This window comes from Somniosus microcephalus, chromosome 19 (genome assembly GCF_052327205.1).
Source record: "Somniosus microcephalus isolate GS21.2 chromosome 19, FLI_Smic_1.0, whole genome shotgun sequence".
Lineage (NCBI taxonomy): Eukaryota > Metazoa > Chordata > Chondrichthyes > Squaliformes > Somniosidae > Somniosus > Somniosus microcephalus.
Window position 1 is genome coordinate 38544911 of NC_141005.1, and position 18285 is coordinate 38563195.

At 43.3% G+C, this 18285-nt stretch overlaps 1 protein-coding gene across 10 annotated transcripts in view; it reads right to left on the minus strand.

Moving 5' to 3' along the window:
* LOC147104347 (lysine-specific demethylase 2B-like) overlaps positions 1–18285 on the minus strand; it is a 210122-nt gene that overhangs the window by 113829 nt on the left and 78008 nt on the right. For all 10 annotated transcript variants that reach the window (XM_085961615.1, XM_085961613.1, XM_085961611.1 and 7 more), the window contains exon 6: positions 14646–14752. In XM_085961615.1, coding sequence (XP_085817741.1) covers positions 14646–14752 — 107 coding nt within the window. The remainder of the gene's footprint in view (positions 1–14645; positions 14753–18285) is intronic.

The window sequence follows — 18285 nt, forward strand, 5'->3', positions numbered from 1 at the left end:
TTGCCAAGTTGCATTTTAATAGTGTTCACAAGTCTTCTCCACAGCCTAAAAGGGGAATCAAGGGTTCTATCGTTCACACAATGAACTGAAGCAATCAGCATTACTACAAATACTTTTATGTTCCATGCGTACACGCTATCAAATAGGAAATCCATCACTGTCAGTAACAGCCATAAGACTCTAATAATACATTTCAGAAAAGATAACTAGCACTTACATGCTTCCTGTCACAATAAATACAAACATTTCCACAGAAAATCAATTAAAATGACTAATACACCCAATACCTTAAGGAATAAAACAGTGATCTGGGAGTCAATTAGGCTTTTTGTCAGATCCAGGTGTCAGTTGAAGAGCTATTGGGCACAGTAGGGGGAACATATTAATTCTGTAGTAAGACTGGAAAGACAGTAGGGATTCCATCACATTTATTTAATGAGAACTATTTGGCAGTTTCTCATGGCAACCTTTCTGAGTTTGCAAATTAAGGTGTGTGATATTATCGTAAGAATACTTAGCTCATTCATAGCAAGTTCCTTTGTCCACTATTTTAACAGAAACATCAACACATTTATTTTAGATGGGTCTGTGCTGAGCCAGCTAACCTCAATCAGTGTGGCCGTTGGGAAGCTCCAACAGGCCTTCTAGCTAGGTTGGGGGATGGGATAATAGAAAGAGGAAAAAAGTGTCAGCCGAGGTTCCCGTTCTTGTGTGGCTATCACTGGGTCTCACTGTGATGTCCATCTCACAATCAAACAGCTTGCCATCATCACTATCTAGACCTGCACATGAAACTGGACCCTAGCATGAGTAACCTCTTCATGAGAAGAGAAACAAAATTTGAAAAGGAGATATATACTTTTTAAAATTATATATTAAAATTGTACATCTGCACATACAGACCTAACACTTTGTTGCAGAGGCAAAACAACGTGTGTGCTTCTAAGCCAGAGCTATTTCTAATTTGCAGAGCTCCCTGAACAAACAATAACTAAACTCTGATAGACCTATGGTTCTGTTTACTAAACAATTAAGACGGTGGACCTGAAATTGCGGTCGGAGGCTTCCCGCGGGTGAATGCCTCCGATCCGCAAGAAAAGTACGCACCTACTTGGTGCCTTTGGACTCTTGCAGTCCTGGGCCCACAGGCATACATACAATCTGTCATTGGCCCAGGCAGTAGTCCCTACATGCTTCAAGACCGCTACCATTATTCCTGTGCCAAAACAAACGGCTGTGACGTGCCTGAACGACTATTGACCTGTCGCACTCACACCCATCATAATGAAGTGTTTCGAGAGACTGGTCCTGGCTCACATCAAAGCCAGTGTTCCCGCCTCTCTTGACCAACACCAGTTTGCCTATCGTGCAAACAGATCAACGGAGGATGCAATCACAACTGCTCTACACTGAATCACTTAGATGGTAAAGGGACCTACATCAGAATGCTGTTCATAGACTACAGCTCAGCATTCAACACTATCGTCCCCAACAAGCTGGCCACCAAACTCCACACTCTTGGCCTGAACACTTCCCTCTGCAACTGGACCCTGGACTTCCTAACAAACAGACCCCAGTCTGTCAAATTAGGTAACCACACCTCCCCCCACCCCCCCCCGACCCTGAACACGGGGGCCCCACAAGGATGTGTGCTGAGCCCCCTCCTCTACTCCCTCTTCACCCACGACTGTGTGGCTGTTCATGGTTCCAACACCATCATCAAGTTTGCGGATGATACCACGGTAGTAGGCCAGATCACCAACAACGATGAGTCAGCCTACAGGGAGGAGGTCCAGCATCTCGGGAAGTGGTGCGCCGATAACAACCTGGCCCTTAACATCAAGAAAACCAAAGAAATCATTGTGGACTTCAGGAAGTCTAAAGGCGGAAGGCACACCCCCATTCACATCCATGGGGCTGTGGTGGAAAGGGTGGACAGCTTTAAGTTTCTCGGAGTCCACATCACGGAAGACTTCTCCTGGTCCCTCAATACCTCCTCTCTGGTGAAGAAGGCCCAGCAGCGCCTATATTTCCTAAGGAGGCTGAAGGGATGTAACCTGTCATCCCTGATCCTCTCTAACTTTTACCGCTGCACAATAGAGAGCATCCTGACGAACTAAATCACAGTGTGGTATGGCAGCTGTAGCTACTATGACCGGAAAGCCCTGCAGCGGGTAGTCAAAACTGCCCAACGCATTACCGGCACCCGGCTACCGACCATAGAGCACATATACCAGAAACGCTGTTTACGGAGGTCACGGACCATCATCAAAGACCCTACCCACCCCAGCCACAGTCTGTTCGCCCTCCTGCCATATGGGAGGCGCTACAGATGCATTCGCACCCGTACGACCAGATTTAGGAACAGCTTCTTTCCCAGGGCTGTCATCCTACTGAACTCCACAAATAAACTCTAAAGCCTGCACATCTGCCAATGCACTTTATTATGGTTATGTTTATGTTAATGTATTACAAGCCAAATGTATGTTGAATGTTTAAATGTCTTAATCTAAATGTACACTCTCGGGAGCCGCAAGCCTACATTTCGTTGTACTGCACTTGTGCACTAACAATGACAATAAAGTTGATTATGATTATGATAAAGGCTCACGTATCCCAGGGGCGCAGACGGATCGCAAGCGTCGCTGGGATCATGTGGACTCGCCCAGCCAATCCATATGCATAATAGAAATTACATTAACAAAACACTTTCACACAACCTAAATAAAAATAAATCACTTTAAAAATTAATAAAAATACAATTTAATTAAGCATTTAAAACAAAAATTTAATTTTTTGAAAAATAAATTTAAACGGGCCAAAAATAACCTAAACTAATTTAAAGATTTTTTAAATGATTTAAAAATTAATATTTTCACTCTTACGCTGGTAAAAGAAGGCCCTATGCCTGCTTTTACCAGGGTAAGGGTTTCATGGGCATTCGCTGGGCAGTAGTTGGGCAAAGAGTCCAACTCTCCGTCAGCGAATGTCCGTGTGGACGATCTGTCAAGCTGAAACTTGCTAGATCACAAGCATGCGGAAATCCTGAACTTGCGGGTCACTTGCGACTGCGTACGGTGCACACGCAGTCATAGGACCTGTAAAATCCGGGCTAACAACAGAAAATGCTGGACAGCCACCAATGCACACATAACAACACTGGACAATGTTTACTCATCGATATATTTTTTTTAAGTCATTGCATACATCATAGATCCATTAAAGCACAGATTTTTCACCAACCTCCCGAATAATACAACTCCACCTTAGGACCAAAATAATATATTACCCAAAGGAACATAAGGAATAGGAGCAGGAGTAGGCCATTTGGCCCTTCGAGACTGCTCCGCCATTCAATAAGATCATGGCTGATCTTCAATCTCATCTCCACTTTCCTGCACTCTCTCTATATCCCTCGATTCCCTTAATATTCAAAAATCTATCGATCTCTGTCTTGAATATACTCAACAACTGAGCCTCCACAGCCCTCTGGCGTAGAGAATTCCAAAGATTCACCACCCTCTGAGTGAAGAAATTTCTCCTCATCTCAGTCCTAAATTGCTGACCCCTTATTCCGAGACTGTGACCACTGGTTCTGGACTCCCCAGCCAGTGAAAACATCCTCCCTGCATCTACCCTGTCAAGCCCTGTTAGAATTTTGTATGTTTCAATGAGATCACCTCTCATTCTTCTAAACTCGAGAGAATATAGGCCTAGTCTGCTCAATCTCTCCTCATAGGACAATCCCCCTACCCTAGAAACCAGTCTGGTGAACCTTCGTTGCACTCGCTCTATGGCAAGTATATCCTTTCTTAGGTAAGGAGACCAAAACCGTACACAATACTCCAGGTGTGGTCTCACCAGGGCCCTATATAATTGCAGTAAGACATCTTTACTCTTATATTCAAATCCTCTTGTAAAAAAGGCCAACATACCATTTGCTTTCCTAATTGCTTGCTGTACCAGCATGTTAACTTTCAGTGATTCGTGTACAAGGACACCCCGGTCCCTCTGAACACCAACATTTCCCAATCTCTCACCATTTAAAAAATACTCTGCTTTTCTATTTTTCCTACCAAAGTGGATAACTTCACATTTCTCCACATTATATTCCATTTGCCATGTTCTTGCCCTTAGCCTGTCTATATCCCCTTGAAGCCTCCTCGCATCCTCCTCAAACTTACATTCCCACCCAGCTTTGTATCATCAGCAAACTTGGATACATTACATTTGGTCCCCTCATCCAAATCATTGGTGTAGATTGTGAATAGCTGAGGCCCATGCACTGGTCCTTGCGGTACCTCACTAGTTACAGGCTGCCAACTGGAAAAATGACCTGTTTACTCCTACTCTCTGTTTTCTGTCTGTTAACCAATCCTCAATCCATTTTTAAAAATTCGTTTATGGGATGTGGGCGTCGCTGACACGGCCAGCATTTATTGCCCATCCCTAATTGTCCTCGAGAAGGTGGTGGTGAGCTGCCGCCTTGAACCACTACAGTCCGTGGGATGAAGGTACTCCCACAGTGCTATTCAGTAGGGAGTTCCAGGATTTTGACCCAACAACGAAGGATCGGCGATACACTTGTAAGTCAGGATGGTGTGTGACTTGATAGGAACACCACCACCTCCACGTTACCTATGTGTCTGTTGCCCTTGTCCTTCTAGGTGGAAGAGGTCGCGGGTTTGGGAGGTGCTGCCAAAGAAGCCTTAGCGAGTGGCTGCAGTGCATCTTGTAGACGGTACACATTGCAGCCATGGTATGCCGGTGGTGAAGGGAGTGAATGTTTAAGGTGGTGGATGGGGTGCCAATCAAGTGGGCTGCTTTGTCATAAGAACATAAGAATTAGGAGCAGGAGTCGGCCATACGGCCCCTCGAGCCTGCACCGCCATTCAATAAGATCATGGCTGATCTACGACCTCAACTCCACTTTCCTGCCCTATCCCCAAATCCCTTTGATTCCCCTAGAGTCCAAAAATCTATCTATCTCAACCTTGAATATACTCAACGACTTGAGCATCCACAGCCCTTTGGGGCAGAGAATTCCAAGCTTCACAACCCTCTGAGTGAAGAAATTCCTCCTCATCTCAGTCTTAAATGGCCGACCCCTTATCCCGAGACTATGGTGTCGAGCTTCTTTAATGTTGTTGGAGCTGCACTCATCCAGGCAAGTGGAGAGTATTCCATCACACTCCTTACTTGTGCCTTGTTAATGATGGAAAGGCTTTGGGGAGTCAGGGGGTGAGACTCTCGCCACAGAATACCCAGCCTCTGACCTGCTCTTGTTGCCACAGTATTTATGTGGCTGGTCCAGTTAAGTTTCTGTTCAATGGTGACCCCCCCAGGTTGTTGATGGTGGGGGATTCGGCAATGGTAATGTCATTGAATGTTAAGGGGAGGTGATTAGATTCTCGCTTGTTGGAGATAGTCATTGCCTGGCACTTCTGTGGTGCGAATGTTACCTGCCACTTATCAGCCCAAGCCTGAACGTCGTCCAGGTGTTGTTGCATGCGGGCATGGACTGATTCATTATCTGAGGAGTTGTGAATGGCACTGAACACTGTGCAGTCATCAGCGAACATCCCCATTTCTGACCTTATGTTGGAGGGAAGGTCATTGAAGAAGCAGCTGAAGATGGTTGGGCTTAGGACACTGCCCTGAGGAACTCCTGCAGCGATGTCCTGGGGCTGTGATGATTGACCTCCAACCACCACAACATCTCCCTTTGTGCTAGGTATGACTCCAGCCAGCGGAGCGTTTTCCCCCCGATTCCCATTGGCTTCAGTTTTACTCGGGCTCCTTGATGCCACACTCGGGTCAAATGCTGCCTTGATGTCAAGGGTAGTCACTCTCACCTCACCTCTGGAATTCAGCTACTTTGTCCATGTTTGGACCAAGGCTGTAATGAGGTCAGGAGCCGAGTGGTCTTGGTGGAACCCAAACTGGGCATCAGTGAGCAGGTTTTTGGTGAGCAAGTGCTGCTTGATAGCACTGTCGATGACACGTTCCATCACTTTGCTGATGATTGAGAGTAGACTGATGGGGCGGTAATTGGCCGGGTTGGATTTGTCCTGCTTTTTGTGGACAGGACATACCTCGGCAGTTTTCCACATTGTCGGATAGATAGATGCCAGTGTTGTAGCTGTACTGGAACAGCTTGGCTAGAGGCACGGAGCACAAGTCTTCAGCACGATAGCCGGGATGTTGTCCGTGCCCATAGCCTTTGCTGTATCCAGTGCACTCAGCCTTTTCTTGATATCACGTGGAGTGAATCAAATTGGCTGAAGACTGGCTTCTGTGATGGTGGGGACCTCAGGAGGAGGCCGATATGGATCATCCACTCGACACTTCTGGCTTCAGCCTTGTCTTTTGCACGCACGTGCTGGGCTCCACCATCATGGAGCCTCCTCCTCCTCCCGTTAGTCGTTTAATGGTCCACCACCATTCACGACTGGATGTGGCAGGACTGCAGAGCTTTGATCTGATCCGTTGATTGTGGGATCACATAGCCCTGCCTATAGCATGCTGCTTCCGCTTTTTAGCATTCATGTAGTCCTGTGTTGCAGCTTCCCCAAGTTGGCACCTCATTTTTAGGTATGCCTGGTGCTGCTCCCGGCATGCTCTTCTACACTCCTTATTGAACCAGGGTTGGTCCCCTGGCTTGGTGGTAATGGTAGAGTCAGGGATGTGCCGGGCCATGAGTTTACAGAATATGGTGGAATACAATTCTGCTGCTGCTGATGACCTACAGCGCCTCATGGATGTCCAGTTTTGAGCTGCTAGATCTGTTCTGAATCGATCCCATTTAGCACGGTGGTAGTGCCACACAACACGATGGAGGGTGTCCTCAGTGTGAAGACGGGACTTCATCTCCACAATGACTGTGCGGTGGTCACCGACACCAATACTGTCATGGACAGATGCATCTGCGACAGGTAGATTGATGAGGACGAGGTCAAGTAGGTTTTTCCCTACTAGTATATTACCCCCATTCCCATGAGCCCTAATTTTGTTTAACAACCTCTTGTGTGGCACCTTATCGAATGCCTTCTGAAAATCCAAATACACCACATCCACTGGATCCCCTTTATCTATTCTGCTAGTTACAACCTCAAAAACTCCAATAGATTTGTCAGACATGATTTCCCTTTCATAAATCTGTGTTGACTCTGCCCAATCCTATTATTATTTTCTAAGTGCCCTGTTACCACGTCCTTAATAATAGATTCTAATATTTTCCCTGCTACTGATGTCAGGCTAACTGGTCTGTAGTTCCCCGTTTTCTCTCTCCCTCCTCTCTTAAATAGTACAGGACACTCCTCTGATTAGAGAGCAACATACCATCCAATATCCCACGAGAAACGCCACACAAAATCTGCTAGCTTTATATATAAATTAAAGTGTTCTACATCGCATGTTTTTTTGGGGGATCTGAAGGACTCAAGGAATATGGGGATAGTGCAGGTAGGTGCTGATGAGGTAGAAGATCAGCCATGATCCTACTGAATGGTGGAGCAAGCTCCAAAGCCGAATGGCCTACTCCTGCTCCTATTTCTTATGTTCTTATGAGCCTCTATCAGTAACACTCCAGACGTCACACTCCTTACATACAAATTTCTGTGGCATACTTGGGACCTGATTGGCTTAAATTTGACATACATAAAGCAGCAATAAATGACAAGTGAACAGGTAATGTCCTACTAATTAGCAAATAGAAATGAAAACCAAGTTCAAAAACCTATGAATCAAAATGGGCAGTCAGCAACAACTACAAATAAAACTAGACGAAGCAATTAAATCATTCAAAATGGTTTTTAAAAAAAATCCTTGACTGCCATCTTGGGTTGCGCACTAAGCGGAGCTCTAACTCCTGAAAATAATTTATAATACAATGAATCCCGAAAGAATTACAAGAAAATAATTAAACTCATGCATGGCAAAAAAATTAAGCATTTTGTTGTCTATAATGTATCATGGAATTGGTTTCTTTCTTTCAGTGATGGTACATATAGAATTAAAACACAGATACAGTCACAGAAAGTGGCCTAGCTTATATCGATATAAGCTAATATGAACATGAACAACCAGGATATAAAAGTCGTGTCTGGCCAGGTTTCCAAGGGAGAGGTCAAGACAATCAATTCAAATACAAGCATCTGATGGGTTTTTCCTTTTTTTATTGGTAGCTTTTTTTGGAGTGAAACATATACTTCAATGATACAAAAAGAAAATACTGCAGATGCTGGAAATCTGAAATAAAAACAGAAAATGCTGGAGACACTCAGCAGGTCAGGCAGCATTTGTGAAGAGAGAAACAGAGTTAATGTTTCAGGTTGGAAAAAAGCAGGAAATGGAACAGATTTTAAAGCAAGTTTAGGGGCTGGGAAATGGGGGAGGGGATGAAAGCACAAAAGGGAAGGTCTGTGATAGGATAGAAGGCAGGAGAAGTTAAGAGACATTAAGAGATATTCAAGGCAAAAGGAGATGGTAATGGGACAGGTTAAGAAACAAAGGATGGCTCTAGATAAAGTGTGAATTGCGCTGGCAGAATGAAAGACAGCTGCCATGTGGGAGAGAAGAACAAAAGGCACAAACAAAAAGTGTGGATAAAAATATATATAGGGGCCGAGGTTATGATCTGAAATTATTGAACTCTATGTTGAGTCCAGAGGGCTGTAAAGTGCCTAATTGAAGGCTGAGGTGTTGTTCCTCGAGCTTACGCTGAGCTTCCGTGGAACAATGCAAGAGGCCGAGGACAGTGAGGTCTGAGTGGGAGTGGAGCGGTGAATTAAAGTGACAGGCGACCGGAAGCTCAGAGTCCCCCATACAGACTGAACGGAGGTGTTCCGGAGGGCCCCAAACACCCCTTCCAGATGAAACAGTGATTTACTTGTACTTCTTGCAATTTAGTATACTGTATTCGCTGCTCATGATGTGATCTCCTCTACATTGGGGAGACCAAACGCAGACTGGGTGACCGCTTTTCGGAACACCTCCGTTCAGTCCGTAAGGGGGACCCCAAGCTTCCGGTCACCTGTCACTTTAATTCACCGCTCCACTCCCACTCGGACCTCACCGTCCTCGGCCTCTTGCATTGTTCCACGGAAGCTCAGCGTAAGCTCGAGGAACAGCACCTCCTCTTTCAATTAGGCACTTTACAGTCTTCTGGACTCAACATAGAGTTCAACAATTTCAGATTATAACCTCGGCCCCTATCATATATATATTTTTTATCCACACTTTTTGTTATTGCCTTTTTTTTCTTCTCTCCCACATGGCAGCTATCCTTCATTCTGCCAGCGCAATTCACACTCCATCCAGAGCCATCCTTTGTTTCTTAACCTGTCCCATTACCATCTCCTTTTGCCTTGAATATCTCTTGATGTCTCTAATTCTCCTGCCTTCTATCCTATCACAGACCTTCCCTTTTGTTCTTTCAGCCCCTCCCCCATTTCCCAGCCCCTACACTTGCTTTAAAATCTGTTCCATTTCCTGCTTTTTTCCCAGTTCTGATGAAAGGTCATCGACCTGAAACGTTAACTCTGTTTCTCTCTTCACAGATGCTGCCTGACCTGCTGAGTGTCTCCAGCATTTTCTGTTTTTATATTATATACTTCAATGATCTTTGCTCGTCACTTTATAAAAAAAATTCTAAGCCTACCTTGTTAAAATTGAGCTGCTCAACTGAAGCCATTGGAGAGAATGATAGTCCATGAAGTATCTCTCTCTCTGGCCTAACAGCCACAACCCCGATGTAAAGATTAATATTCAGAGAGCCTTTGTCCAGTTTAGCTTATGTTGCTGTTTAGTATAACCAATGCTACTGCTCGTTATTTTACTATCTTAAGAGGAAAGATATTAAGTAAATCTAAATTGCTTCGGTTCACCTATCCATTTACTGTTTAATAAATCTGTTTGGCAATTCTTAGAGTAAACCACCGTCTAGTGAAGTGTTTATTCTGCCAGCTTCTGAAGCCAGAAAAATCAACTAACAGCATTTGATGTAAGCAATAACCCACATTACAGTGTTCTGTTTCTGTTCGACCTCTGGTTCACTGCAAATACAAGCACCTTATGGGTTTTGTTTTTGATATTGAGCAGGCTCCAGGTCATAGGAAGCAAGAGCTAGCCTACGGGAGTAATCTAAGACACTGAACCGGCAAAAATGAAAGACCCCAAAATGTAGCACTTAGCTATCCAATAGCACTTTTTGTATTGGAAATGCCTCTAACAATGTTTTCCACCAGAGACCTGTGCCCATGTCTGAGGCTCGTTCATACAAATTCCCAAGTGTATCACAATTCGTTGAGGAGACGCAAGCTAACAAGCTGCAGCTCCCTGCAATCACCTCTGTGTATAATTTCTAGGAATGTCTGTTACCAACAATAAGACTGGCTATTCACAAGGCTTGCCAGGAATTGTAAGTCCTGTTCCTTCTAGTGGAAAATTACTGAGAAAAAAACTCCACAGAGCCATTTTTGTAATAACCAGAATTTTTTATATTATATTTTATTTTCTCCAATTAAACATTGGGAAGACCGAAGTCATTGTTTTCAATCCCCGCCACAAACTCTGTTCCCTAGCCACTGACTCCATCCCTCTCCCTAACATCTGTCTGAGGCTGAACCACACTGTTCACAACCTTGGTGTCATATTTGACCCTGAAATGAGCTTCCAACCACATATCCTCAGCATAACAAAGACCGCCTATTTCCACCTCCGTAACATCGCTCGTCTCTTACCTTGCCTCAGCTCATCCGCTGCTGAAACCCTCATCCATGCCTTTGTTACCTCTAGACTTGACTATTCCAATGCACTCCTGGCTGGCCTCCCACATTCCACCCTACGTAAACTTGAGGTCATCCAAAACTCGGCTGCCTGTGTCCTAACTCGCACCAAGTCCCGTTCGCCCATCACCCCTGTGCTCGCTGACCTACATTGGCTCCCGGTTAAGCAGCGCCTCGATTTCAAAATCCTCCATGGCCTTGCCCTTCCCTATCTCTGTAATCTCTTTCAGCCCCACAAGCACCTCCCCCCATATCTCTAATCTCTTTCAGCCCCCAGCCCCCTCCCCCCCCCCCCCCCCGCTGCCGAGATATCTGCGTTCCTCTAATTCCGCCCTCCTGAGCCTCCCTGATTATAATCGCTCAACCATTGGTGGCCGTGCCTTCTGTTGCCTAGGCCCCAAGCTCTGGAATTCCCTGCCTAAACCTCTCTGCCTCGCTACCTCCCTTTCCTCCTTTAAGACGCTCTTTAAAACCTACCTCTTTCACCTGCCCTAATTTCTCCTTGTGGTTTGGTGTCAAATTTTTTGTCTTATAATACTCCTGTGCAGTGCCTTGGGACATTTCACTATGTTAAAGGCACTATATAAATACAAGTTGATGTTGTTTAAACATCAGAACAATATAAAACTCTTCAACTTTTTCCTGAGGTACCTTTGGAAGCAAAAATGGTCTCCTATATACAAGCTGATGTTCTGCAACAACCATCGTCAAGTAAGAGAGGCAAACACAGCTCAGGAGAAAACCAATGAGTGTGGAATGACTCGAAGCAGGTCTTTATAATTTATAATGTATTTAATGCATCACACTGAACAAATTTCTGCCACATTTGCACTTGTTTGGTTGAAATTTCTTCGTGATAAAATAGAGATAAATCATAACATACCATAACAAAGCAAATAAACGTCTAATAAAAAGCTGAAGATGTATATAAACAGTCAGCAAAAATTACTAATTAATAAAAAGATAAACCATTCAAATTGCTCAAAACTTTTCTGAATATAATTTTGGTCACCATCTTTGGCTCTCACTAAATTTACAAACCTAGTACTGGAAAGAACGCTTACAACACAACAGATATAAATTAGTAAATTTTACTAAAACGATTAAACTTACTTGTATGGTAGAAATTTGCCTTTAAAATATCTCTCAGCATTTCCTTGGAGGCCTTTGTCTCTGAGAAGGGCTTGTGTTTATCAGGCTACCCAGAGCCAGCGCAAGCCAAACTGACTCAAAGTGGCAACAGGCTACGATTCGCCCCATATCTATCTGTGCCTACAACTTGCGTGTCTTTATGAATGACAAGACTGACCATTCACAGACAATACCAGGGCTTACTTTTTGTAAAAACATTTAAACAAGATGAGGCACATTTTGTTTGGTGGGAAAGACAATGGCCCAGAATTTGATATAAAAGTAACGGTGAGGCTGAAGGCACTCACCGTTATTTAAAATCGGACAGCAACTTCAGGCGAGTGCAAACGCGCAGATAAACAGAAAAATCTGGAAGTTGCTGTCCAGGATGCACCACTCCGCCATAAGCTGTGCGAAAACGCCGTCCGGCTCCCCATTCAAATGTACTGAATGGCAAGTAGTTCCTGTATATGTCGTAGATACAAACTAAACTCATCACAGAAATTCAAGGCTTGTCCATTTCAGTCTTAAGTAGCCTTTTTAATGGCATGATAAGTCTCAATTACTGCCAAACGTCGTCTCTGGCACTGAAAATTAACTTTTGCAAGTGTGGTGTCTCATTTCTTCAGCTTTTAATTGTTGCTCGAGATTTAAAAATATAAAAAATTATAGTACATTTTTTTTCCAACTTTATTTGTCTCTTTTTTCTCGCTCCCTTAATCCAATCTTTCTTTCCCTCTCTTCATTTCACTTTCTGTACCTTATTTGACATTGAATTTACTATTCTAACTTATACTTCCTGATTCAAACTCTGTGCTGTTGACTAACAATTCTTCAATCTGATTGATTAAGGAGATACATAGTTGCTTGCTCTGTTTACACAGGTCTCAAATGCCCTGTCGAGAGCGCTGCGCTGTTTCGGTCTCCTTGCCATGCAAAAGCTCATGGAAATTTAATGGGCAAGAGCAAGTCTCACAAACAGCAGGCGCCATTTGTTCACAGGTTACAGTACATTCTGGCCCAATTTACGTAGCAAGGGGCTGTTTGTTTATGCAATTTATGTTGACTGAAACACCAATGTATTTATTAACTGTGAGAGATTCCTTCACTTACTTTCTTCACCATCTTTTGGGAATACTACTCTGGATTTTGGTGTACTGGTCTTCTGGGCCCCCTTGCATTCTCTATGTTAATGTTACCAAGTGTCCATTCCGGAGGTGTAGAAGGGCAACTTAACTTGGCAATATTCCTCAATTTCCAAGCTTCTATGTAGAATAGGTTTTCAGACTGGGGTCCTTGGATAATGGCGATCCCCAAGGGTGTCTCAAAGACCCCACTCCCACCAGGATCAGATTTCTATCTATTTGCAATTAGATTTCTAAATTATTCTGTGTTTTCTGACTTACTAGTACACTACTTCTGCTGATGTATACTAATAAAACTGTTTTCTGCTAGAATAGGATTGGTTTTGTTTGGGTAGCAGACACAGTCTTCCAAATGTTAGGACAGGGGAGTCCCTAGGACTGTGTCAGTGTTTCCAGGAGGTCCCCAACTATGTGTTAGTATTTGCAGGGCTCGGTGGGGGCGGGGTGATAGAAGCATTTGAAAATCACTGCTTCATGGAAGCCTCTCCCCACTACTCAGTACCTTCCTCAGGCAACCAGATCAGACCAGGAACTCAATAAACGAGGAACAACACGGGAAACGCAGCTTCCCCTACATCTCATACCCGAGCTATTTGTGTACCATAGCACTAAACCACTAAGACGTCCTGAAGCTTTTGAACAAAATAATTGATCAAACCATGAGAAAAACATTATTGTTTTAAGATTAAACATTACGGAATATGGCTGCTATCTCCCCTGCTGGCTGTTGATAAAGGCAGTGTAATGGCGATGTAGAGACAATAGACCCACAGAAGCTTTCAGTACAGGAGGAGGCCCTCTGGCCCATCGCATGTGCGCTGGCTCTTTGTTAGAGCAATCCAAATCTAAACCCACTGTCCTGCTCTTTACCACCTCCCTGTGTCTTTCTTTGCATCAAATATTTATCCACCCTTCCCTTAAAAGATGCTGTCATTTCTGCCTCAACTACTCTCTGTAACAAAGCATCCCGTGCTTTAATAACTCATTTTAGGAACTTTGTCTTAAACACCCTCCTCGCCATCAGTGAGGACTCCAAGTTGATCACTGACTCTCCTTGTCCCTGGCTCTCCAACCAGAGAAAATAACCTTTCCCAATTCAACCCATCACAATTTTAAAAACTTTACATTGAATCTCCTCTGAGCCTTCTCTGCTCCCATGGAAACAGTCCCAGAATCACAAGTTCCTAGGTTCAATTCCCAGTCTGTGGTGAGTTAAGTTGAACTCAGCCTCTATCATAACTCAAAACAGAAGGATAAGTCATGCGTCAACACTCAGATGGACATATTGTCTAAAAAGAAATAACTTATTTTCTGACTGGGAGTGCCGTGAATACAATTCACATGGATGTTCAGGCATTCCATGGAATTAACCCTGTTACCCGGACTTAACAATAGTTTCAGGAGCAGAACTCCTGAATAAGAATCAGTACGGCTGCTCTCACACAGCCACATCATGAATTTAATGCAAAATCTCATAATTGGATATTTCCGTAAATCCTAAAAATAAAATACACTGCGATTCAACCATATGGTATTTTGAAGGAGGTAAAAAAAATGATAGATTCCAAAAATTCTCACTTACTTCTGAACTTTGGGATATTTCATTTCTGCGATCGCATTTGTGGAATCCATTTGCTTCTCTTTTAAATGCCGTGGCCACATGTTGTCCACCCAGTCCACCAAGTCCACCTGAAACAAACATTGAATGTCTGTAGAAATCAGTAAATAAAAAATTAGGTAATGACAGCTCCAGAAACCATTACCGTTTGCTGAAAATTATCTCTTCGTGTTTCAGTGATCTTTAATTTGAGTATGGATGGCCAGCACCCTTCACACAAAAATGACGGTCAATTCAACTAGAAATGACAAAGTTAAGCAATGCTCACAAAATGTCCTGCCAAAAAGTGCTCATCTAGAAAATCTTTCAGATATTAGTCCAAGTTTGGCAAGAATAGAATGCACACATCAGCCAATACTAAAGGAAATTGTTGCTATGGGATATCAGCTTTATTCAGTGCTGTTTTTTATGTAACGATGAGCCTGGAGAGTACATATCATCCAAGTCGTAAATACTTTCAAGACATTTGTGGTCTGCTATGTTGAAAATTCAGTGGTTACCGTCAATTTTCGTCAGGTCAAAGAAGTTTAAAAAATTTTGGTGATACACAAAACACTTCACTTTCAGGAAATTTTGAAAAACATGGTTAAGAAATAAGAAAAAAAAATGTGAATGCTGGAAAGCAGAAAACGCAGGTAATACTTACAACCAAGCCTGATACTGTCAGCAACCAATGTTCACACATGCAAACCTTCCAACAGGGCTCACTGGATAACAAACAGGAACAGGCGCCTAAGCTGATTTTCCCTACCTAATGAAGGGGTACTCCGAGCAATTACAGCACCCTCACAACCACCCCAGTTTAGATCATTAACTCTTGTACGGACCTAACCTGGAATCTTTATGTCCCCTAGTTACCAATTCACTGATCACATGCAGGACCATGCAGTTTTAAAGTGCCAAGTTCAGATAATACCAAGTGTCTCCAAAACACAATTAACTCCATCCTCCAAGAATATAAGCCTCAAACTTGGGAACTGCATTCATTAAGTTTAATAAAGATATTAGTATCCTGACTTGGACATATGTGCCACTCCTTCACTGTTGCTGGGTCAGAATCCTGGAATTTCCTATCTCACACCATTGTTGAAGGACTACAACAGTTCAAGGAGAAGGTCCAACATCACCGATGGGCGCGTTAGGCTAAAATTATCCCCTGGAAGTCTTCTAAATAAAAATTTAAAAACAAAGTCTTTATCTTTTCCAGAATAATCAATTCTATAGCATGAGTGACCTGCAAGGACAAACCATGTTGAATTTTATTTTTTGTTACATGGTAAATACAGTCAAGTAAACCCAGCAAAACGGATCCTATTTTTAAACCCAACAGTTGCACAGGTGTCAGTTAATGTTGCACTTACAGGCTAACTCTGCTTGTGCCAGAAGCAGCCCAGTAAGGCAAATTTTTTTGTAAGGTCCCCTGTGAGCCAGATGGGGCAAGAGTGCTCCGACTGGCCCCACAGGGAACTTTAGGCCTCCCCCTGCCCCAGCTCCAGCCTGTCCCCCTTGCCATCCCAACGCACCCCTCCTTAAGCCTTTGCAGCTACTTAGCTTGGACTGGAGGTACTCACCATCAGCTATAACCAGCATTTTGCTGGAACCATTCCACGGAATTTTAACGGCCAGGCAACCACTTCCCACTGACTTCCCAACCCTTTTGGCCGGTAAGTTGCCACGTGTCCCCTATACCCCATACAAAAGGTTAAGTTTTGGCTCATGGGAATTGTGGGCTTGTCTATGGAAACTGACTATTGTCTTGAGCATGCAGAGAATATTGGAAGAAGCCCAAAACATAACAACCATTTTTGGTATAAAACTATAATATGCAGTTTTAATAGTTGTTCCTCTGTTTTTGAAAACTCGATTGTGATTCATCAAGTTTTCCATGAAACTTTGGGCTGAAATTTTAGGCACTATTCTCTTGGCTGGTGTACACTATTATACACCTGAGCACCATTTCACCTATGTCAACCTTGGACGGACTTATCCAAGTTAACTTAACTTCTGCATTTGATCAATGTGATTTCTGGAACTGTGGCAATTGTCCACATTGCTTGCTCAGTTTCCTGCCGTCACCTGACTTTCAAAACTATAAAACCTGCTCCAAGTTTGGCAAATCAGTTTGCCGCAAGCTTCTGATTTACTGAAGAACACTGAGTTTTAACTTTTTGCAAATGTAAGGAGTCGTCGACTTCCAGTTCTTCCAAGAAACAGATCTCCAAGCTCCAGCTCAAAGAAGGAATTCATCTCCTTGACCGAGCTACCATCTCTTCCAGCAAAATGCTAGTTTTAGCCAACACTGAGCACCTCAAGCTTAAGGCAAAAGAAGATAACCTGAGGACCGCAAAAGGCGCGGAGTAATTCAAGGTTATAAATAGTAGTGCCTCAGTTAGCTTAAGCTCAGAGCTCCATCACATCTCCTGTAAAGAAATCAGCCAAAGACAACAGTTTTTAAACAACCTTTTTGGATAACTTAGCCACTGTGCTTGCATGAAAATCGACTGTTCAGTGAGGCGTACTGTGTACTGTACTGCAATTTAAAGCTACATAGAGCAGGTATCTCAACACAATGGCAACAAATTTTAAAGCAGCGGTCTTGTCCATTGAAGCTATAAATATATGATGTGCTACTGGACTCATCAGACTCGGAATGCCCAAGGTTCAATCTCTCATCTGTGTGGAGCTAATTGATCTTCAGCAAATGAGGCATTTTTTTTGGTTTCGCCATCCCAAGTTGAGTAGAAAAGAGAGAAAGAAATTGGTTGCCATTCCTATTTTTGGTCACTACGCAGCTAATAATTGAGGGCGGCTGTGATTCCCACTGCAGCTACAATGGCGGCCAACATTCATTGTACAGGCCCACAAATGAAGATGGATGCCTGAGCGAGGTACAGGAAACATAGAAACATAGAAGATAGGAGCAGGAGTAGGCCATTCGGCCCCTCGAGCCTGCTCCGCCATTCAATGAGATCATGGCTGATCATCCAAATTCAGTACCCTGTCCCTGCCTTCTCCCCATATCCCTTGATCCCTTTAGCATTAAGAAATATAATAGAAACATAGAGGTGGCAATTCCTATGGAGCCATGATGCACTATGAATCAGGGTGAGGTGAAGGAAAATAGTGAGTTTTGAAGTAGCCAGGAAATTTCATTTTAGAATAGCCATAATATTGGGCATCAAGAAAGAGATAACTTAGAATCCAAGAAAAGAAAAAACTTGTATTTATATAGCACCTTTCCCAAGACATCCCAAAGCGCTTTATGGTCAATGAAGTACCTTTGAAGTGTAGTCACTATTGTAATTGCAGAATTAAAGTTAGATATAATAGATGGAAGTTAGCAGCACAGAACTACCCACTTGGCCCATGATAAGGCCCTTAATCACGTACTGCAAATTATTTGTTCAAGTATGAAGCTCAGCAATTCATATCAGCAGCTAGAAACACATCAAAGCAGAAGAGCTAGATCACAGAATTAGAATTTAAAAATACCATTGGGTGCTTATAGAAACTCAAGACACAGCATAGAATCCAGCACTTCACCATTCAAGGTGAAACACTACCTGCCACAGTTGAGTCTGTCAAGTCTGACAAAGGAAGAGTC